The sequence below is a fragment of the Engystomops pustulosus genome, chromosome 7 (assembly GCF_040894005.1).
Source record: "Engystomops pustulosus chromosome 7, aEngPut4.maternal, whole genome shotgun sequence".
Lineage (NCBI taxonomy): Eukaryota > Metazoa > Chordata > Amphibia > Anura > Leptodactylidae > Engystomops > Engystomops pustulosus.
In genome coordinates this window covers 37,270,130-37,294,826 of record NC_092417.1, presented here as the reverse complement: position 1 = coordinate 37,294,826, position 24,697 = coordinate 37,270,130, and the positions used below count along the sequence as shown (strand labels likewise).

General features: G+C 44.0%; 1 protein-coding gene across 15 annotated transcripts in view; it reads right to left on the bottom strand.

Moving 5' to 3' along the window:
- RYR3 (ryanodine receptor 3) overlaps positions 1-24,697 on the bottom strand; it is a 434,191-nt gene that overhangs the window by 191,583 nt on the left and 217,911 nt on the right. For all 15 annotated transcript variants that reach the window (XM_072115452.1, XM_072115453.1, XM_072115457.1 and 12 more), the window contains 8 exons: positions 10,540-10,643; positions 9,562-9,645; positions 8,563-8,722; positions 7,216-7,363; positions 6,564-6,769; positions 4,861-5,035; positions 1,796-2,004; positions 293-453 (listed from right to left, as the gene is read on the bottom strand). In XM_072115452.1, coding sequence (XP_071971553.1) covers positions 293-453; positions 1,796-2,004; positions 4,861-5,035; positions 6,564-6,769; positions 7,216-7,363; positions 8,563-8,722; positions 9,562-9,645; positions 10,540-10,643 — 1,247 coding nt within the window. The remainder of the gene's footprint in view (positions 1-292; positions 454-1,795; positions 2,005-4,860; positions 5,036-6,563; positions 6,770-7,215; positions 7,364-8,562; positions 8,723-9,561; positions 9,646-10,539; positions 10,644-24,697) is intronic.

The following is a 24,697-nucleotide window of genomic DNA, read 5'->3' as shown; positions in this document are numbered from 1 at the left end:
AAGCCTCATGACTATAGTATTTCTCATTTTACAATTCTCTGGGAAACAAAACACAGGGGGCACCATAGTTTGGGGAACTTTCCCCGCGGCACACCCGACCATGTGTTGCGGCACACTAGTGTTCCACGGCACACTGATTGAAAATCACTGTCTTAGAAAACGTCACTTTCCATACTTCTGTGGTTTATAAAACTTTATAGAACATGGCCCTTTGCTTGTAGCATAAGGTGAGCACGGATTTTCTCTCTTGTAATTGGTGATATCATTATAACTGGATAATAAAACAAAATACCTCTTCTGGAAGTTCTCCTCATTGCTGAAGGCTGAGTGAAACTCCACAGGCATACTCAGCCTGCAGTATATCATATCTTCATTGCTATTCTGGGTGCCAAAGGTTTTGTGTGTAACCTTTAAGCACGGAGGGGCTTCTACAGTTCCATCTTTCCTTGTCACCTGCGAGTTACAAAAAGCGTTAGCAGCGAAAACTATTTCAGACAAAACTTTTTGATATACAGTGACTAATGGCTAATGACTCTGTTATGCAGGAGTATTTAAAGGGCTGGTATACAAGTTCATTTGTTTATTCAGCACAACTATCATTAGAGGCTGCTCATGTCTATTCAATTCATAAGAAAAGTGCTGGAATGTGAAGCAGAACTTTATCCAGAATGAGGATATATGAAAAAATGACAAATTTGACAAAACTATAAAATAATCTGTTCAGCTCCTCCTGATCTTTAATATGTTGATGGAACCTGATAGGATACAATGTACAATTTTCTTAACTCTTCCTGCTCCTTAACATGCTGCCTACAGATAGGACACTATGTACAATCTGTTCAGCTCCTTTTGCTCTATAACATACTGCCTGCAGATAGGACACTATGTACAATCTGCTCAGCTCCTTCCGCTCTATAAAATGCTGCCTGCAGATAGGACACTATGTACAATCTGCTCAGCACCTCCTGCTCTATAACATGCTGCCTGCAGATAGGACACTATGTACAATCTGCTCAGCACCTCCTGCTCTATAACATGCTGCCTGCAGATAGGACACTATGTACAATCTGCTCAGCACCTCCTGCTCTATAACATGCTGCCTGCAGATAGGACACTATGCAGAATCTTCTCAGCTCCTCCTGCTTTACAACATGATGCCTGCAGATAGAAAACTACCGTATGTACAATCTTCTCAGCTCCTTCTGCTTTATAATATGCTGTCTGCAGATAGGGCACTATGTACAATCTTCTCAGCTCCTTCTGTTTTATGATATGCTGTCTGCAGATAGGACACTATGTACAATGTGTTCCGCTCCTCCTGCTGTATAACATACAGCCTACAGATAAGGCACCTTGTACAATCTTCTCAATTCCTCCTGCTCTATAACACGCTGCCTGCAGAAATTATACTATGCACAACCTGCTTGTGCTCTATAATATAACACGCTGATCACATATTTAATAAATCAGATTCTGTTTAAATATAATTATCTCTCAGCAGTTTTAAAGGGAACCTGTCACCAGGCGTCCTTTTTGAGACAAACAGGGAAACTTCAATATAATCTATTGTTTTAAATACTAATGCCAGAACTTTTATAAAAACAGTTTGTGGATGAGTCATTTATTGTCTGTGGAGTCTCAAAAAGGGCGCCTGGTGACAGGTTCCCTTTAAGTGTGAAAAACTGAAAGATAGAGAAAAATTGCAATGCAAAATTTTTGAGTAATATGTTATGTAAACTAATACCAAATTGTGGATACCTCTTACATTATTACAGACTAGGAGAAGAGCAGTTACCTCAATATGAGGATGATCTTTTGGCACGTTGACAAAGGTTGGTAAGCGCTTGCTGAACCACATGGCCACATCTCTGTTCATGTTGACAGCAAATGGCTGGAAACCCTCCTGCAGGCCGCACATTGTGTAATATTTGAATGTGCTGGCATCTTTACCAAAGTTCAAGCGACCAATCTGAGACAACCCGAGAGAGCAGACAGGGACAAAACCTGCAAAACACATGTACAGGAAAAAAACTCTGGGTGAAACGTAGAGCGGACAGATGGTACTCTCCACAGGTGGAGCCCTCCAACAATCTGCTTCCAGCACTTCATGTAGAGCACATGGAAAACAATGTGGGGCACGGCAGAATATGCGATTTCTCATTGGATGAACATAGGTGAGAAATATTTAAAACTTAAGATGACCGTCAAATAATAATTAAGAATACAATCATTTCAAGATCAGTTTTGTGATCACTATGCTATATATGCTTGAACTTTTTAACAATTCATTGAATTTCCCCCCCAAAAAAAAATAAAGTGCCAAAAAATTTCATTTAGTGAGAGAAGAGAATGCCAGAATCTGAGTCATTATGGGAATTCACTGGTGGCCAAAGATGAATTAGCGAGATCCATTAAAGATCGCAATATTGTCCAACAATATAGACTCCCAGCAGTAATTAATCTATTGGCCGCTGATGAATTGCGGCATTGGAAGGACAAAACAATTACATAAGCAGCTACAATATGTGAATGTATACACATCTCTAACAGATGACTAATTCATGACATTTTATTGTTGGATGGGAGTCATGTAAAACCTGGCAGCAGAAACCAGCAAATATGTTCATGACGATTACGAGACCACAAATACTTGAAATTTATTTTACATACTTGCAGGGCCGGCTCCAGGTATCAGTAGGCCCCTGGGCGACAGAGCCTCGGGGGGGGGGGGGGGGGGGACGACCCTCTACAGTGAACTCACGTGGCGGCATTTAAATTTAGAAACTAAAACAGTCTCCTGTTCCCTAAAATATTTCCTAGTTTATCATCCCAAACAGCCCCCTTATGATAATTTTATATACCCCCCCCCCCACTCTATAGATTCATTATATACAGTTGCCCTTACCCCTATGGATTCCGTATGTACAGCCTTATGTGGGCCCCAGCAGCTCTGGGCCCCAGCTCTTGCCCAGGTATGCCCAGTGCTGGTTCCGGCCCTGCATACTTGCACACATGCATATTGGGTTTTTCTGCCTGTGTCACTCATACACTCACATAAGGCAAAATGGAAGCGCCGTGTGTAGAAAAAAGTGCCCATTTCTAATGAATAGCTTAAAGCAATAACTGGTAGTCATTATTTTCAGTATGATTTTATTAGTCTCTCACAACTTCTGGATGAATTTTGGCCCATTATTCTTAAAGGACAACTTCCACCAGTATCAAGCATTGTACACCAAGCACACTGACATACTGGTGTGTGCCCCTTCTGGCCGGATCTGCTCTTCTTTTAGCTTCATATGCTCTGGTCTTTACAAAACAGGTTTTATAAATTATGCAAATGAGCCTGAGGGGCTGCATAGGTGTTAATAGAACCTGGAGCCCCTCAGGCTCATTTGCATAATTTCTAAAGCCCTTTTCTCTTAAAATTAAATGCATAAGAAGCAAAAAGAACAACTCCTGTCAGAGGCGGCACACAGCAATAAGTGTGCTTGGTTTATCCTTCATCCTGGTGGTAGATGTCCTTTAACAATGTTGCCGTAGCTCATTGAAGTAATTTGTCGTCTATGTACACCTTTCTTTGGGTCCTACTACAGCATTAGAGTATGGACTATAACTGGGCGAATTTTCTTCTTCAGCCATTCCTTATAAAGAGGAGTTCATCGGTGACTGCAACGACTGCAAGGTGTTGGGGCACTTGGGCTGCAAAATTGTAAAACAAGGCTAAACCTCATTCCCTACATGCCATGCTTGACAACTGATAGGAGCTATTTGGGCTGATATGTTGGGTATGGCCAAATATATCGAGTTTGGTGTTGTCACTCCAAAAGAGATTGTTCCAGAATATTTGTCGTTTCTTCGGATGCAGCATTGCAAACTTTTAGGACCCATTTAGGACATTTAACATGGTAACTGAAACCCTGAGTCTGAGATGTTAGTCTTGCTCTAACTAGTGAATTGGCGATTAGGTGAATAGTTCTTGCTGATTGAAATATCCCTATAACTGTTCACCTGTATATATAAGCTCATAATGAACAAACAGTACTGCAAACTGAATTACCCCTTTAAAATAAAACTGAATTACCCCTAAAAATAAAATACAAGGTCCTATATCAAAATATAACTAAGGCTGCCTCCGCATGATCGTGTGCAGCCTATGGTAACAGGCCAGTAAGGTGGCTCAATCCCATGGACTGCACATCTTGCACAGGGTAGGAGGCCTAGCAATATACCAAAAAATGATGGAAAGACTTCCTGTCTTCCGGCAGAAGTGCAGAGCCGGCACTGTGTTAACTGTTACAGTGCCAGCACTGAAGTCAGGGCATTATATTTAGATATAATGCAAGGATTCCCATTCTGTGCAAGGCGTGCTGTCCATGGGATCGGGCCAACATACAAACCCGTTTCAATGTGTTGCACACGATTGTGTGAAGGCAGCCTAAGAACTACAAATGTAAGAAGCTACTACAGGCAGTTCCCGGATTACGTACAGGACAGGTTCTTTAGGTTTGTTCAGTTGAATTTGTATGTAAGTGTAAGTGAGCTGTACATTTTATAATTGTAGCTCCAGACAATTTTTTTTTTTGCCCCAGTGACAATCGGATTTTCAAATTTTTTTGCTGTAATGGTAAAGCTTCATTACAGACATCTTACAGCTGAACATTGCAGCATGAGACTATAAAAAGCATCCTGAGTGCTTCACCAGAGGTCACGGTGGGCAGAGGGTTCCGTCTGTAACTAGGGGTCATCTGTAAGCCGGGTGTCCTACACAAAACTGCATCTTTCCTCACTGCAAAAATTCTCAAATATGATGACTGGCTACCCACGATTTCCCAAAGATTCATGTTTATAAGTCATACTCACCATTCTCAATTTCAAAATCGGCAAAAGCCAGCTCTGACCCTTGATTTGTGATGAGTAGTTCTCCATTCAAAGTGAAAATCATTGATTTATCATCCAAGTTGATCATGGATCCCACCACATCTCCGGGCTGCCAGTTCCGACCAAAGAAAGAGCTTCCCATATTCCAACAGTGGCCCTGTAAATAGTACAACATACGTTTTCTCCCATGATATATATAGTGTCTCACTGATAAATATTACTATAGTATAAGTAATAAAGTAACAAAATTTGTTTAAGGATTTACATTGATTTACATAGATTTTGTTATCAATCTCTGGAAAGTTTTATAAGCTGGAGGGAATTGCAAGTTAACAGGTTATAATTAAATTTATCTATTTATACATGCACAAATTATTCTCTAATTCATCCACTGAAGAAAGTGTAAAATTTATGTCAAAGTGATAATGTACCCAAAATTTAAAAGATAGGTATTAACAAAAATATCTAAAATTATGGAGGTAGCCAAAGTTTGCAATACATGTGGTTTTTTAAAGTGTAACTAAACTTTCATCAAAACTGCAAAAACTAATAGTAAACTTTGAAATATTCTTCATTATAGAAATCTCTTGCTGTGCCCTTCTTTTAACTCTGCCTTTCTTCTTTATTTAAGCAGTTTATGTAAATCAGTTCCTGTCCTGTATCTACTGACAGCTGAGAGATAAGGAGAAGCTGATAAAGTGTCTAATGACTTAACTTTTTACAGACAGTCCCTGGAAAGTCTAATTTTATCAGAGAGCTGAAGCATTATGAGAAATGTTCTCTAGGTATGGAAAGAGTAAAATATCCTGTCCTTATTAAGTCTCTTGTGACTTAACTCCTTACAGCCAGTCCCTGGAAAGTCTAATCTTATGAAAAAGCAGAATCATCAAATCATCAAGGGAAATATTATCTAGTTATGGAAAGAAAAGATCCTGTCCTTATCTGTCTGTAGTGAGAGGACCACAGAAATACTGCTCACTGCAAGAGAAAGAAGGATACAAATACACGGAGAAGCTACTTTACCTATATTACAAAGTTTACTATTATCCTCATCTCTATTCATTTCTGTAATAAAAAAAATTGCTTCAAAGTTGTAGTTATTTTTTAAATTAGCAGAAATTTTTGCACGTCTCTATATGGCTGCATTTTACAATTTCATTTTCACAAAAGAGTGTAATGTATGGTAAATGAGGAGTAACACTACTTCTGGTCTTGTATTCTGTATCTTTAGTAGTTTCAATCTCTAATTCACAGTTGTCTAAGAACTGGTTGTTAGGTGACTAGATGCTATGATATAGAAATGTACAATTTGACACCAGAGGCTTCTGTCTTTGTATAGACCTCTCCTCGCCCATTCATTTTCTGCTCATTCCTCTCTTTTAGCTTTAATCTGATACCTCTGTAAATCTAGTCCCTCTTGATCTAACAAGGTGTTTTTAGGAGAGGTATCGGTGTAGCCGGAAGGGGGAGAGCAACAAAAGAGCCAGATAATTGGAGAAAGATATGACATGACATAAAGTACTATTGTTTGTTTCTCTAGTTCAGTGTGTCATAACCAGAAGTTCCCTAGAAGATAGAAGAGCTGGTAATTGGATAGTATGGACAGCAAACTTATTTTGGCCCAATTATAACCATAGTTCTCCATACTATAGATATAAAATGTACCCGAATGTGAGGTCACTTACTCTGCTTCCTTCAAATACAAACGCCCGATCATCTGCTCCAAGTTCAATATCGGGTCTACAGCTGGGCCGGGCCCAGCCTACACGCATATCGCCTCCGGTGACCACCTCAAACTCAAAATACCACTTCCCTGATGTCACAGCGTAGGTCTGCTCCACCCTGAAGAAGCGAATTTTGTCAATGCTGACTCGCTCCATCATTTGGTCAGCTGTGAAGAAAAAGCAGATAAAATAATGAAATAAAATGTATTTGGCAGAGGCAATAATATCCTAGAATATAAAACTAGAGGGATGAAATAAATGGTAAAGACACATATGTTATGGAACTATATGAATAGATATGACAATGAAGGAACATTCAAGAAAAAAACAAATTTTATGTATTCATGTATTGGATCACAGGTAAGAGGCAATGATTATTCCCATCCGTGAATATAATATCACATTGTGCCATATTTCAGGGTAATGTATTTGAATAATATCATGATGAATTTTATCCAGACTATAGAGACTATAGTATAATATAATAATACTACGCTTCCCCCCTCCCACTCATTTACATGGCTTCCTGTCTTTTTCTAATCTTCTGCTTTTCTCTAATGTATTTTCGTTACTTTTGGTCCTCGCCGGCATGAGTTGTATTTGGTGAACTTACTGATTTCTTGGTCTGGTGGTTCGATGTTATAACCATATCCAATAAATGTTCTGACAGCTTCACGTAAACTGTCTCTATTAGATTTCTTAGTTCGTTCATCAAGTAAAGCGTATGGCACCAAGCGAGGGTTTCGTTTATTCTTTAGATCCTAAATGAATAAGACGGAACTTTAAGAAACTTTCATATGTAAGTTATGAAAACGTTTTGTAAGGCAAAGGGGTGTACACCATGTACAATCTACTTAGCTCCTTCTGCTCTATAACCTGCTGCCTGTAGATAGGATACTATGTACAATGTTCTCAGCTCCTCCTGCTCTATAACATGCTGCCTGCATATAGGACACTATGTACAATCTACTTAGCTCCTTCTGCTCTATAAACTGCTGCCTGCAGATATGACACTATGTACAATGTTCTCAGCTCCTCCTGCTCTAAAACATGCTGCCTGCATATAGGACACTATGTACAATCTACTTAACTCCTCCTGCTCTATAACATGCTGTATGTAGATAGGAGACTATGTACAATCTGCTCAGCTCCTCCTGCTCTATAACATGCTTCCTGCAGCTAGGAGACTATAAACAATCTACTCAGCTTCTCCTGCTCTATAATGTGCTACCTACACATAAGACAATGTGTACAATCTGCTAAGCTACTCCTGCACTATAACATGCAGATAGGACACTATGTGCATAATGCTCAGCTCCTACTGATCTATAATATGCTGCCTGAAGATAGGACACTGTACAATATGCTCAGATTCTCCTGCTCTATAACATGCTGCCTGCAGATAAGACACTATGTACAATTGGCTCAGACCTTCCTGCTGTATAACAGGCAGCCTGCAGATAGGACACTATGTATGATTTTCTCAGTTCATTCTGCTCTATAGCAGGCTACCTGCAGATAGGACACTATGTACAATGGCTCAGCTCTTCCTGCTCTATAACATGCTGCCTGCAGATAGGACGCTATGTACAATGGCTCAGCTCTTCCTGCTCTATAACATGCTGCCTTCAGATAGGACACTATTTAATATATGTAGCTCTGCCTTCTCTATACAATTATGTATGCAGATCACACAACATTTTCCATTTCACAGGTTTCTTTCAAATGTACAATAAATAGCAACATGATCCTTGGTGATGGTATGGTTAGCTATCATATCAGATCGATTTAATGAGTTGTGCATATGTTTATATATAGTTAATATTAAAAATAAATGAATAAAACAAAAAAGTAGATTAAAAGAGTGAGGCTCCAGAAGAAGAAATGATTCATCACATTGAGACAATCCTATCGTATGAGATAAGAACCTTTGCATGAAGCAGCATGTGATGGGACTTACCTGTTGGATGCCATAGGTCCATCCTTGTTTGATTCTATCTTTTGCCCAGACATTGTGTGCATTCTCGGCAAGTTTATCAACTAGAACTTCTTGGGCTGGTAACAGTTTCACATCCGAGAGGTCCAAAGGGGCAGGTTTGTAGCCATTGGACATCATATAGCTGTCAGGAGGCAATAGTATAGCATTTAGGAGAGCTGGTGGTAACATGGATGCAGCAGACGCTGACTGTCCCTTTATCTGTTAGAGAAGTAGAATTCCCGCCGTGCTGCCTAATGAATTAAAAACGGACTATTCCCAACGGAAGAGAGCGAGAACCATCATGGAAGCCGCTGAATATAAATAGTTTTTAGTTTCTATAAATAGAAGGGTTCGCCTGGAGAAACTGTACTTACCGTATTTTTTGGACTATAAGGCGCACAAAAAAATCCTTTGATTTTCTCAGAAATAAAAGGTGCGCCTTATAGTCCAGTGCGCCTTATATATGAACCGTACTTACAGACAACAGCTGCCCTGAACTGTGCACAGGTCTGCCACCTGCTGGTCATTCATCCTTGTAATCCGGCGCACCTTATATATGAACCTAGACGTTTTAGCAGGCATTTATTGATGGTGCGCCTTATAATCCGGTGCGACTTATAGTCCGAAAATACAGTATTATCATACAACCCAACCAATCCAAGGCAGTTTTCTGCCAAAAGATCAAGACATTGATTGCTGATAAAAGTAGAAAGTGATTACAGTCAAAGAACTAAATTAACCAAAATTCGAGCATAAAAATATGAAAATTTAAGCTATAAAAATAATTATTTTAAGTGGTACAAAATGAAAACTGTTCTTGGAGGACAGTGCATATAATCACCAGCAGGTGGAGACGTCTACAACAGAAAAATAAGGCTTTAAATTACATGAATTGTTGTGATTCAATTCATGATTCATACATTCGCAGTGCCCACACTTTTTGCATAAACTAATTAAAATTAGAGTATTTAAATGACTTACTTTTTTGGGAGCTTAACTTTTTTCAAATTTTCTTCCGCAGTTTGATTTGAATGAACAATGAGACATCCAAGAGCAAGCAATGTCCTGTGCAAACACAATACCATAGTCAAAATCATGCTAAAAGTAATACACAAAACAGAACTAGATTGAATAATATGTTTTTTTGTTCTAGGTACCTAGAACATTCTCTCTTTCAAGGGAAACTGCTTTCCCCTGTGCTTACTAAGGCTGCATTCACACTATAGTATGCAAACCACACAGAGGGTGACATGGGAAAAAGCTATATTACATTCAGATATGCCCATTGTGATGTAGAACAGGTAAACCAGCTGGAAAGCCACTCAGGGATTGAGCAGATTGCGTGGAAAAGAGTTTTAATATGGACTGAGCAGCACTGCAATAGCAGGAGGATGATCTCACTACGCAGCCCACTGTGCAAGGTTTTCTGGGAATTGCAGTCTCAGCGTTTAAACAAAAAAAATGAAGAAAATAACCAGTGTGCAGGGATTACAGAAACTGATTAATATTATTCATTTTTAAGAAATGGGCTAATCAAATTTGCAGTGGAATGGGCGTGTGATTTTCAAAGGATTGAGCAGCACTGCATGAGCAGAAGGATGGGCCCGCTGTTCAAGGCTTTCTGGGAATTGTAGGCGTAGCATTTAAACAAAAACTGAAGAAAATATGCAGTGTGTGAAGGATCATAAAACTGTTACTGTTTAAGAAATGGGCTTAACATGTGCATAATGGAATGTGCATGCGTTTTTAAATAGAATATAACTAGAAAAGGCTAAATGAGAAAATAAACAAACCACAGAATGTGCCACCTAAATTGTTATCACTTATTTGACTCGTATAGTTAAACCTACTATTTTGTTTAATTTCTTATTTAAAATGTGATTTGTTTGTACTTTCTGTTCTGGATCTACCCAGTCGCATTAATAGTTACTCTAGTGGTGGATTTCCTTTATAACTCACTTTAAAGTCTCAGTGGACATTTGCAGGTTATAATTCTTTTCTGTTTCTGGAAGTTTGGAGAATTCCACCAGACAAGGATGCTGACGTTTATTGTCATCCCGCACCTAGAGGGAGAATAATAAGGTAATAAGGCCCATATCTTCAGTCCCTTTAAAAACAATGTTTTGATTCCTTTTTATTCTTAAATGGGTTTTCTGGGCAATATTGGCATAAACAAGAACAAATGCTATGACAATTAATAATTGTGAGTTTAAAGGAAATCTACAGTTAAAATCCATCATGATAAACCAGGGACATTACTCATAGATCCAGGCACTGTGACTGCGGTCATCTACTTATATGTGTTACCCATGGCCTCCTTCCTCCTTTAACCCCTTAAGGACGGAGGGTTTTTCGCCTCATTTCTCACTCTCCAACTTCAAAAATCCATAACTTTTTCATTTTTCCGTGTATAGACCTGTGTGAGGGCTTATTTTGTGCGTAACAAATTTTACTTTCCCGTAATGTTATTTATTTTAACATGCCGTGTACTGCGAAGCTGAAAAAAAATTCCAAACGTGGAAAAATTGAAAAAAACCGCACGTGCGTCATGTTCTTGTGGGCTCAGTTTTTACGACTTTCACTCTTCGCTTCAAATAACACACCTACTTTATTCTTTGGTTCGGTGCGATCGCGGTGATACCAAATTTATATAGGTTTTATTGTGTTTTAATACATTTTCAAAAATAAAACGAATGTGTACAAAAAAGAAAAAAATTTTTTTGCCATCTTCTGACGCTAATAACTTTTTCATACTTTGGCGCACGGAGATGTGTGAGGGCTCATTTTTTGCGAAATGAAGCGACGTTTTCATTGCTACCATTTTGACGTCTGTGCGACATTTTGATCATTTTTTATTTCATTTTTTATGTTATGTAAAAAGGTGTAAAAGTCGCATTTCGGACATTTGGGCGCCATTTCCCGCCTCGGAGGTCACCGCCGCCCATATCCGTTTTTATATTTTGATAGATCGGACATTTTGGGACGCGGCGATACCTAATATGTTTGTGATTTTTACTGTTTATTATGTTTTATATCAGTTCTAGGGAAAGGGGGGTGATTAGAATTTTTAATATTTTATAAATTTTTTTTATTTTTTAAACTTTTTTTTTTCTTTTTTTTTTCACTATCTTTTAGACCATCTAGGGTACATTAACCCTAGATGGTCAGATCGCTGCTACCATATACTGCAATACTTCTGTATTGCAATATATGGCATTTTTGCAGCACATTCATTACAATGAGCCACTGGCTCATTGTAACGAATCTGCAGCTGCCATGTAGCCTCGTGTCAAGAGAAGACACGAGGCTACCATGGCAACCGATCGCCGCCCCCCGATGACGTTCGGGGGCGTGGCGATCGAAAAAAAGATGGCGACTTTGCCGGCGGCAAAGAAGGTGTTAATAGCAAGCACCGACCGCGGTTATTAGCGGTGGGGGTTTTGTGCAAAATGCAAAAACCCCCACCTTTGTATGAAGAGGACTCAGCCCGTGAGCCCTCTTCATACATCCCTTATACCTCTGCGCCGTAGAGCTACGGCGCAGAGCGTTAAGGGGTTAATCGATTATACTAATGGGTGTTACCAGACCTCCACTGTGCTGTAACTTCACAGGCTGTTACACAGTCTTCCCCTCGGTTCCCTCAGCACTTCCCCCTCCCTCTGCCTAATGTAATCTCACTGCAGCAGAGCTAATTCCAGCACACAGTGGGAGGGGGGATGTCTCCTGTACAGTGTAACAGCCTGTGAAGCACCAGGTCTGTGGTAAGCTTCTTATGTTTGTTATCCATGGCCTCCTTTCCTTTTAAAATCAACTTTTACAATTATGCAAATCATGCTGTAGGTCACAGGCTGTTACACTATCTCACCCTCCCAACACTGCTCCTTCAGCACATCCCTCCCTCTGCCTGCTGTTATCTCTATCTTCAATAGAGAAAGTTTCAATACACAATGGGAGGTGCACAGTGAAACAAACTGTGAAGCTACAGAAAGGATCTGGTAACACCCCCAGGAGCCCTTTGGGGGGCTCAATAGCATAAATTTAAAGGTTGATTTTAGAACAAAGGAGGCCATGGATAACACATATAAGAAGATTACACAGTCACGGGGCCTGAGTCTATGAGTATGTGCCCCTGGTTTATCATGAAGGATTTTGATGGAAGATTTCCTTTAGAAGAAACATATGTTTAAAAGTAATAAAGCAAAACTAAATCCATACATATTGGGGCAGATTTACTTACCCTACCCATTTGCGATCCAGCGGCGCGTTCTCTGCGGTGGATTCGGGTCCGGCCGGGATTTATTAAGGTAGTTCCTCCGACGTTCACTAGGTGGCGCTGCTGCGCTGAAGAGCATCGGAACGCAATGGAAAACACCGAGCTGGGCTGAGTGAAAGTAAGTGCAATTTTCGCGACTAGAGATGAGCGAACACTAAAATGCTCGGGTACTCGTTATTCGAGACGAACTTTTCCCGATGCTCGAGTGCTCGTCTCGAATAACGAACCCCATTGAAGTCAATGGGAGACTCGAGCATTTTTCAAGGGGACCAAGGCTCTGCACAGGGAAGCTTGGCCAAACACCTGGGAACCTCAGAAAAGGATGGAAACACCACGGAAATGGACAGGAAACAGCAGGGGCAGCATGCATGGATGCCTCTGAGGCTGCTTAATCGCACCATTATGCCAAAATTATGGGCAACAGCATGGCCATGACAGAGTGACAGAATGAAGCTAGATAGCATCTAAAACATCCAATAATTGACCCTGACACTATAGGGGACGGCATGCAGAGGCAGCGGCAGCAGGCTAGAGAGTGTCATGGCGACATACCCTAAATGGACTCAGGCTTCAAACCAATGGGTGGCAGAGAGGAACCAAAGGAGGTGAGCAAGAAGCGCTCAAATAATATCGGTACATGATAAAAGTTTGCCAGTATATTTTGTGGATTACACAGCAGGGTGGCGACAAAGTTAACATGGAAGCCATGAAAACAACCCAAAATTCTGCCTGACACAGCTCGTTTGATAAGGGGACCATGTATGCTTACAGTTCATGCCAGTCGCTGCACTGGCTGCCAGTCTCCTTTCGAATACAGTTTAAAATAATAATAACCCTCATCCATAAAGCTCTGTATAATGCTGCACCCCCCTACCTCTCCTCTCTTATCTCAGTCTATTGCCCAACCCGTGCTCTTAGATCCGCCAGTGATCTTAGATTAACCTCTACCCTAGTGCGGACCTCCCACTCGCGTCTCCAAGACTTCTCTAGAGCTGCACCAATTCTATGGAATGCTCTGCTCCGGACTATCAGACTAATACCTAACCTCCAAAGTTTCAAACGTGCTCTTAAAACCCATTTCTTTAGGCAAGCCTATAACACTCATTAACTGCATGAAGTTTTAACTCTTCTACTAACCCGTCCTGTGTCGTCCTCCCATCTGTTATCCAGCAACCAACAGGCACCAGACTTCTCTGCAGTCCCATTCACCCTGGACCTGGTATATAAGATGACGGCTGAGTGGTTCAAGCGACAGCAATTCCATTTATTATATTTTTTTCTATTCCCTAAGAAGAATGGCTTGACCATTAAATATTCTTTTACCTCGTGTTACCCCATCATCTTCATAAACCGTAAGCTCTGGCGAGCAGGGACCTCACTCCTGTTGTTCCATACAAATGTTGTGCTCTGTTACATTACATTTGTATTTGTTTCCTATGATTTGTAAAGCGCTACAGAATATGATGACGCTATATAAATAAAGATTATTATTATTATTATTATGGAGGCAGTGAACTAGTAGTAGATTAAAGGTGCTGCAACTATGTTAGTTGGATCTTGGGATGGAGCTGGCGCTCCGCTGCCAGGCGAGCTTTTGCCAATCCAAGCCCCTGTCTCTAGGCTACTCCCCAAACAGCACTTCTAAGAACCTTTTGTATAAGATCAAGTGTAGTAGCGTTCTTATAAGTTTAGGATATGGCGGGTGAGGGGAATGTAAACAGATGCGCAAGAAGCGCTGAAATAATATCCCTAAATGGTAAAAGTTTGCAAGTATATTTTGTGGATTACACAGCAGGGTGGCGACAAAGTTAACAACTTTGATGTGGAATGCCCTGTAATAGCTCTTGGGCGGTGTGCCTTTTATCGCCTAGGCTCAGCAGTTTCAGCACCGCCTGCTGTCGCTTAGCGACGGCACTGCTGCTGTGCCTAGAGCTACCGACTGATGGCGCCATGCCCACGGATGGTAATTCGGAGGAGGAGGAGGTGGAGGAGGGGTGGGAGGAGGTATAGTAGGCCTTTGAGACCTGGACCGAGGTAGGCCCCGCAATTCTCTGCGTCGGCAGTATATGACCAGCCCCAGGGTCAGACTCGGTCCCAGCCTGCACCAAGTTAAGTGTAGTAGCGTTCTTATAAGTTTGGGATATGGCGGGTGAGGGGAATGTAAACAGATGCGCAAGAAGCGCATGATGCGCATGGAGCTGGCGTTCCGCTGCCAGGCGAGCTTTCGCCAATCCAAGCCCCTGTCTCTAGGCTACTCCCCAAACAGCACTTCTAAGAACCTTTTGTATAAGATCAAGTGTAGTAGCGTTCTTATAAGTTTAGGATATGCCGGGTGAGGGGAATGTAAACAGATGCGCAAGAAGCGCTGAAATAATATCCCTAAATGGTAAAAGTTTGCCAGTATATTTTGTGGATAACACAGCAGGGTGGCGACAAAGTTAACAACTTTGATGTGGAATCCATGAAAACAACCCAAATTTCTGCCTGACACACCTCGTTTGATAAAGGGACGATGTATGGAGGCAGCTATATGGACGACTTTTGGAGGTAGCAATGGAGACAACGTGTGGAGGCTGCTATGGAGACAATTTAATTTGGATAGTGCCTGTATGTGGCAGTCCCAAACATTTTTCAAACCAGAGGAGCAGGTAGGTGGCCCTGCAGTAAAATGGAATAGATTGAGTGCCTGTATGTGGCAGTCCCAAAAATGTTTCAAACCAGAGGAGCAGGTAGGTGGCCCTCCAGTAAAATGGAATAGATTGAGTGCCTGTATGTGGCAGTCCCAAAAATGTTTCAAACCAGAGGAGCAGGTAGGTGGCCCTGCAGTAAAATGGAATAGATTGAGTGCCTGTATGTGGCAGTCCCAAAAATGTTTCAAACCAGAGGAGCAGGTAGGTGGCCCTCCAGTAAAATGGAATAGATTGAGTGCCTGTATGTGGCAGTCCCAAAAATGTTTCAAACCAGAGGAGCAGGTAGGTGGCCCTGCAGTAAAATGGAATAGATTGAGTGCCTGTATGTGGCAGTCCCAAAAATTTTTCAAACCAGAGGAGCAGGTAGGTGGCCCTCCAGTAAAATGGAATAGATTGAGTGCCTGTATGTGGCAGTCCCAAAAATGTTTCAAACCAGAGGAGCAGGTAGGTGGCCCTGCAGTAAAATGGAATAGATTGAGTGCCTGTATGTGGCAGTCCCAAACATTTTTCAAACCAGAGGAGCAGGTAGGTGGCCCTCCAGTAAAATGGAATAGATTGAGTGCCTGTATGTGGCAGTCCCAAAAATGTTTCAAACCAGAGGAGCAGGTAGGTGGCCCTGCAGTAAAATGGAATAGATTGAGTGCCTGTATGTGGCAGTCCCAAAAATGTTTCAAACCAGAGGAGCAGGTAGGTGGCCCTGCAGTAAAATGGAATAGATTGAGTGCCTGTATGTGGCACTCACAAAAATTGTTTCAAACAGAGGACCGGGTAGGTGGCCCTCCAGAAAAATTAAATGCATGAAGTACTATAGCAAGAGCCAGTGGGCCCTGTCAAAAAATAGCCATTTTCCTCTGCTTTACTGTACAAAGAGGAGGAGAAGGAGGAAAATGAGGAGGAGGAGGAGTGGATCAATTATTCAGGTTGAGCTTCCTTCACCTGGTGGAGATTGGAAATTCTGAGAAATCCAGCCTTTATTCATTTTAATAAGCGTCAGCCTGTCAGCGCTGTCAGTCGACAGGCGTGTACGCTTATCGGTGATGATGCCACCAGCTGCACTGAAAACCCGCTCGGACAAGACGCTAGCGGCAGGGCAGGCAAGAACCTCCAAGGCGTACAGCGCCAGTTCGTGCCACATGTCCAGCTTTGAAACCCAGTAGTTGTAGGGAGCTGTGTGATCATTTAGGACGATGGTATGGTCAGCTACGTACTCCCTCACCATCTTTCTGTAAAGATCAGCCCTACTCTGCCGAGACTGGGGACAGGTGACAGTGTCTTGCTGGGGTGACATAAAGCTGGCAAAAGCCTTGTAAAGCGTACCCTTTCCAGTGCTGGACAAGCTGCCTGCTCGCCTACTCTCCCTCGCTACTTGTCCCGCAGAACTACGCACTCTGCCGCTAGCGCTGTCAGAAGGGAAATACTGTTTCAGCTTGTGCACCAGGGCCTGCTGGTATTCATGCATTCTCACACTCCTTTCCTCTGCAGGGATGAGAGTGGAAAGATTTTGCTTGTACCGTGGGTCCAGGAGAGTGAACACCCAGTAATCGGTGCTGGAATAAATTCTTTGAACGCGAGGGTCACGGGATAGGCAGCCTAGCATGAAATCTGCCATATGCGCCAGAGTACCAACGCGTAAGAATTCACTCCCCTCACTGGCCTGACTGTCCATTTCCTCCTCCTCCAACTCCTCCAACTCCTCTTCTTCTGCCCATACACGCTGAACAGTAAAGGACTCAACAATGGTCCCCTCTTGTGTCTCGCCAACATTCTCCTCCTCTTCCTCCTCATCCTCCTCCACCTCCACCTCCTCCGATATGCGCTGAGAAACAGACCTGAGGGTGCTTTGGCTATCAACAAGGGAATATTCTTCCCCTGTCTCTTGTGACGAGCGCAAAGCTTCCGACTTCATGCTGACCAGAGAGTTTTTCAACAGGCCAAGCAGCGGGATGGTGAGGCTGATGATGGCGGCATCGCCACTGACCATCTGTGTTGACTCCTCAAAGTTACTCAGCACCTGACAGATATCAGACATCCACGTCCACTCCTCATTGTAGACTTGAGGAAGCTGACTGACCTGACTACCAGTTCTGGTGGAAGTTGACATCTGGCAGTCTACAATCGCTCTGCGCTGCTGGTAAACTCTGGATAACATGGTCAGTGTTGAATTCCACCTCGTGGGCACGTCGCACAACAGTCGGTGAGCGGGCAGTTGGAGGCGGCGCTGCGCTGCCCTGAGAGTGGCAGCATCTGGGCTGGACTTCCTGAAATGCGCACAGATGCGGCGCACCTTCGTGAGCAAATCAGACAGATTGGGGTATGTCTTGAGGAAACGCTGAACTATCAGATTTAACACATGGGCCAGGCATGGCACATGTGTCAGTCTGCCGAGTTGCAGAGCCGCCACCAGGTTACGGCCGTTGTCACACACAACCATTCCCGGCTTGAGGTTCAGCGGTGCCAGCCACAGATCAGTCTGCGCCGTGATGCCCTGTAATAGCTCTTGGGCGGTGTGCCTTTTGTCGCCTAGGCTCAGCAGTTTGAGCACCGCCTGCTGTCGCTTAGCGACGGCACTGCTGCTGTGCCTAGAGCTACCGACTGATGGCGCCGTGCCCACGGATGGTAGTTCGGAGGAGGAGGTGGAGGAGGGGTGGGAGGAGGAGGAGGCATAGTAGGCCTGAAACACCTGGACCGAGGTAGGCCCCGCAATCCTCAGCGTCGGCAGTATATGAGCAGCCCCAGGGTCAGACTCGGTCCCAGCCTCCACCAAGTTAACCCAATATGCCGTCAGAGATATATAGTGGCCCTGCCCGGCAGCACTCGTCCACGTGTCCGTGGTCAGGTGGACCTTGTCAGAAACGGCGTTGGTCAGGGCACGGATTATGTTGTCTGACACGTGCTGGTGCAGGGCTGGGACGGCACATCGGGAAAAGTAGTGGCGGCTGGGGACCGAATACCGAGGGGCGGCCGCCGCCATGAGGCTGCGAAAGGCCTCGGTCTCTACTAGCCTATAGGGCAGCATCTCCAGGCTTAGCAATCTGGAAATGTGCACATTAAGGGCTTGGGCGTGCGGGTGGGTTGCACTATATTTGCGTTTCCGCTCCAGCGTCTGGGGTATGGAGAGCTGAACGCTGGTGGATGCTGTGGAGGATCGTGGAGGCGACGATGGGGTTTTTGTGGCAGGGTCCTGGGCAGGGGGCTGACTAGCAGCTGACACAGGGGAAGGAGCAGTGGTGTGCACGGCCGGAGGTGAACGGGCTTGTTGCCACTGAGTGGGGTGTTTAGCATTCATATGCCTGCGCATACTGGTGGTAGTTAAGCTAGTAGTGGTGGAACCCCTGCTGAGCCTGGTTTGGCAAATGTTGCACACCACAGTCCGTCGGTCATCCGGTGTTTCCTTAAAGAACCTCCAGACTTCTGAAGATCTAGCCCTCGCCGCAAGAGCCCTCGCCACGGGAGCTTCACTAGTTGACACATTTGGCGCTGATGCACCAGCTCTGGCCCTGCCTCTCCGTCTGGCCCCACCACTGCCTCTTCCAACCTGTTCTGGTCGAGGACTCTCCTCCGTCTCAGAAGCACTGTGTTCACCCGGCCTCTCAACCCAGCTTGGGTCTGTCACCTCATCATCCTCCGATCCCTCAGTCTGCTCCCCCCTCGGACTTCCTGCCCTGACAACAACTTCCCCACTGTCTGACAACCGTGTCTCCTCATCGTCGGACACCTCTTTACACACTTCCACTACGTCAAGAAGGTCATCATCACCCACAGACTGTGACTGGTGGAAAACCTGGGCATCGGAAAATAGCTCAGCAGCAACCGGACAAGTGGTTTGTGACTGTGGGAAGGGTCCAGAAAACAGTTCCTCAGAGTATGCCGGTTCAAATGCCAAATTTTCCTGGGAGGGGGCAGACTGGGGGGGAGGAGGCTGAGGTGCAGGAGCTGGAGGAGTGGCGATTTCGGTGACATGGGTGGACTGCGTGGAAGACTGACTGGCGGTGGACAAATTGCTCGAAGCATTGTCAGCAATCCACGACATCACCTGTTCGCACTGTTCTGGCCTCAACAGTGCTCTACCACGAGTCCCAGTAACTTCAGACATGAACCTAGGGAGTGTAGCTCTGCGGCGTTCCCCTGCTCCCTCATCAGCGGGTGGTGTCTCACCCCGCCCAGGACCACGGCCTCTGACCCCTGCAGTAGTTGGACGCCCACGTCCCCGCCCTCGTCCTCTACCCCTAGCCCTCGGGTTAAACATTTTTAAAATAAGAGTTATAACTTTATTTTTTTTTAAACTTTTTTTTGTTTTTTTTTGTGTTTTTTGTTTTTTTTTGTGTTTTTTGTTTTTTTTTGAGTTTTTAAAACCAAACAATGCTATCCTATTGCTATGGCTATTTTCTAGCCAAGTATCAAAGCACACTACTATGCCAGATGAGATGACACTGAGTTAGTGCCTAATTGAAATCCAACCCCTACTAAATTTTCCCACTTCGGTCTATGCTATGGATATGTGCGTCACTAAGCGCAGAACACAGCGGTCGCAAGTCTCACTACAAATTGCTCAGAATTGGCTAGTACATGCACTGCAGAAAGTACAGCCACCAGCAGATCAACCAGAAATCAAATATATAGAACGCTACTGTAGGCGTAAGTAAGCTCTTTGTATTCTCCTATGGCTATTTTCTAGCCAAGTATCAAAGCACACTACTATGCCAGATGAGATGACACTGAGTTAGTGCCTAATTGAAATCCAACCCCTACTAAATTTTCCCACTTCGGTCTTTGCTATGGATATGTGCGTCACTAAGCGCAGAACACAGCGGTCGCAAGTCTCACTACAAATTGCTCAGAATTGGCTAGTACATGCACTGCAGAAAGTACAGCCACCAGCAGATCAACCAGAAATCAAATATATAGAACGCTACTGTATGCGTAAGTAAGCTCTTTGTATTCTCCTATGGCTATTTTCTAGCCAAGTATCAAAGCACACTACTATGCCAGATGAGATGACACTGAGTTAGTGCCTAATTGAAATCCAACCCCTACTAAATTTTCCCACTTCGGTCTTTGCTATGGATATGTGCGTCACTAAGCGCAGAACACAGCGGTCGCAAGTCTCACTACAAATTGCTCAGAATTGGCTAGTACATGCACTGCAGAAAGTACAGCCACCAGCAGATCAACCAGAAATCAAATATATAGAACGCTACTGTATGCGTAAGTAAGCTCTTTGTATTCTCCTATGGCTATTTTCTAGCCAAGTATCAAAGCACACTACTATGCCAGATGAGATGACACTGAGTTAGTGCCTAATTGAAATCCAACCCCTACTAAATTTTCCCACTTCGGTCTTTGCTATGGATATGTGCGTCACTAAGCGCAGAACACAGCGGTCGCAAGTCTCACTACAAATTGCTCAGAATTGGCTAGTACATGCACTGCAGAAAGTACAGCCACCAGCAGATCAACCAGAAATCAAATATATAGAACGCTACTGTAGGCGTAAGTAAGCTCTTTGTATTCTCCTATGGCTATTTTCTAGCCAAGTATCAAAGCACACTACTATGCCAGATGAGATGACACTGAGTTAGTGCCTAATTGAAATCCAACCCCTACTAAATTTTCCCACTTCGGTCTTTGCTATGGATATGTGCGTCACTAAGCGCAGAACACAGCGGTCGCAAGTCTCACTACAAATTGCTCAGAATTGGCTAGTACATGCACTGCAGAAAGTACAGCCACCAGCAGATCAACCAGAAATCAAATATATAGAACGCTACTGTATGCGTAAGTAAGCTCTTTGTATTCTCCTATGGCTATTTTCTAGCCAAGTATCAAAGCACACTACTATGCCAGATGAGATGACACTGAGTTAGTGCCTAATTGAAATCCAACCCCTACTAAATTTTCCCACTTCGGTCTTTGCTATGGATATGTGCGTCACTAAGCGCAGAACACAGCGGTCGCAAGTCTCACTACAAATTGCTCAGAATTGGCTAGTACATGCACTGCAGAAAGTACAGCCACCAGCAGATCAACCAGAAATCAAATATATAGAACGCTACTGTATGCGTAAGTAAGCTCTTTGTATTCTCCTATGGCTATTTTCTAGCCAAGTATCAAAGCACACTACTATGCCAGATGAGATGACACTGAGTTAGTGCCTAATTGAAATCCAACCCCTACTAAATTTTCCCACTTCGGTCTTTGCTATGGATATGTGCGTCACTAAGCGCAGAACACAGCGGTCGCAAGTCTCACTACAAATTGCTCAGAATTGGCTAGTACATGCACTGCAGAAAGTACAGCCACCAGCAGATCAACCAGAAATCAAATATATAGAACGCTACTGTATGCGTAAGTAAGCTCTTTGTATTCTCCTATGGCTATTTTCTAGCCAAGTATCAAAGCACACTACTATGCCAGATGAGATGACACTGAGTTAGTGCCTAATTGAAATCCAACCCCTACTAAATTTTCCCACTTCGGTCTTTGCTATGGATATGTGCGTCACTAAGCGCAGAACACAGCGGTCGCAAGTCTCACTACAAATTGCTCAGAATTGGCTAGTACATGCACTGCAGAAAGTACAGCCACCAGCAGATCAACCAGAAATCAAATATATAGAACGCTACTGTATGCGTAAGTAAGCTCTTTGTATTCTCCTATGGCTATTTTCTAGCCAAGTATCAAAGCACACTACTATGCCAGATGAGATGACACTGAGTTAGTGCCTAATTGAAATCCAACCCCTACTAAATTTTCCCACTTCGGTCTTTGCTATGGATATGTGTGCCACTAAGAGCTAAACACAACGGTAGCAAGTCCCCCTGCTAATTCCTCACAAAATGGTACTAGATGCAAATTAAAATAAAAAAAGTAGAACGTTATTGTAGCCCTAAGAAGCGCTGTTGGGTTCTTTGAGAATCACTCCTGCCTAACAGTAAGCTAATAGAACACCCTAACGCTTTCCCTGACCAGCAGCAGCTCTCTCCCTAGCGGCATCCAGACACAGAATGATCCGAGCAGCGCGGGCAGCGGCTAGTCTATCCCAGGGTCACCTGATCTGGCCAGCCAACCACTGCTATCGACGTGTAAGGGTACCACGTCATGCTGGGTGGAGTGCAGAGTCTCCTGGCTTGTGATTGGCTCTGTTTCTGGCCGCCAAAAAGCAAAACGGCGGGAGCTGCCATTTTCTCGAGCGGGCGAAGTATTCGTCCGAGCAACGAGCAGTTTCGAGTACCCTAATGCTCGACCGAGCATCAAGCTCGGACGAGCATGTTCGCTCATCTCTATTCGCGACACATTTTTTTTTTGAAATGCGGCGTTTTTTCTGAATCCGTTGGGTTTTCGTTCGGGCACGTCCCCCGATTTCCGGCACGTGCATGCCGGCGCCGATGTGCCACAAGTGGGGGTGACACAAGTGCTTACTGTCTATGAGGATGAGGAGGTGACACAAGAGCTTACAGTCTATGAGGATGAGGGGTGACACAAGAGCTTATAGTCTATGAGGATGGAGAGGGTGACACAAGTGCTTACTGTCTATGAGGATGAGGAGGTGACACAAGAGCTTACAGTCTATGAGGATGAGGGGTGACACAAGAGCTTACAGTCTATGAGGATGCGGGGTCGACACAAGAGCTTGCAGTCTATGAGGATGGGGGGGTGACACACAAGCTTACAGTCTGAGGATGAGGGGGTGACACAAGAGCTTACAGTCTATGAGGATGAGGGGGTGACACAAGAGCTTGCAGTCTATGAGGGGGTGACACAAGAGCTTACAGTCTATGAGGATGAGAGGTGACACAAGAGCTTACAGTCTATGAGGATGAGGTGGTGACACAAGAGCTTACAGTCTATGAGGATAAGGGGGTGACACAAGAGCTTACAGTCTATGAGGATAAGGGGTGACACAAGAGCTTACAGTCTATGAGGATGAGGGGTGACACAAGAGCTTACAGTCTTTGAGGATGAGGGGGTGACACAAGAGCTTACAGTCTATGAGGATGAGGGGGTGACACAAGAGCTTACAGTCTATGAGGATGAGGGGGTGACACAAGTGCTTACTGTCTATGAGGATGAGGAGGTGACACAAGAGCTTACAGTCTATGAGGATGCGGGGTCGACACAAGAGCTTGCAGTCTATGAGGATGGGGGGGTGACACACAAGCTTACAGTCTGAGGATGAGGGGGTGACACAAGAGCTTACAGTCTATGAGGATGAGGGGGTGACACAAGAGCTTGCAGTCTATGAGGGGGTGACACAAGAGCTTACAGTCTATGAGGATGAGAGGTGACACAAGAGCTTACAGTCTATGAGGATGAGGGGTGACACAAGAGCTTACAGTCTTTGAGGATGAGGGGGTGACACAAGAGCTTACAGTCTATGAGGATGAGGGGGTGACACAAGAGCTTACAGTCTATGAGGATGAGGGGGTGACACAAGTGCTTACTGTCTATGAGGATGAGGAGGTGACACAAGAGCTTACAGTCTATGAGGATGCGGGGTCGACACAAGAGCTTGCAGTCTATGAGGATGGGGGGGTGACACACAAGCTTACAGTCTGAGGATGAGGGGGTGACACAAGAGCTTACAGTCTATGAGGATGAGGGGGTGACACAAGAGCTTGCAGTCTACGAGGGGGTGACACAAGAGCTTACAGTCTATGAGGATGAGAGGTGACACAAGAGCTTACAGTCTATGAGGATGAGGTTGTGACACAAGAGCTTACAGTCTATGAGGATGAGGGGGTGACACAAGAGCTTACAGTCTATGAGGATAAGGGGTGACACAAGAGCTTACAGTCTATGAGGATGAGGGGTGACACAAGAGCTTACAGTCTATGAGGACGAGGGGGTGACACAAGAGCTTACAGTCTATGAGGATGAAGGGGTGACACAAGAGCTTACAGTCTATTAGGATGAGGGGGTGACACAAGAGCTTACAGTCTTTGAGGATGAGGGGGTGACACAAAAGCTTACAGTCTATGAGGATGAGGGGGTGACACAAGAGCTTACAGTCTATGAGGATGAGGGGGTGACACAAGAGCTTACAGTCTATGAGGATGAGGGGGTGACACAAGAGCTTACAGTCTATGAGGATGAGGGGGTGACACAAGAGCTTACAGTCTATGAGGATGAGGGGTGACACAAGAGGTATAATGGT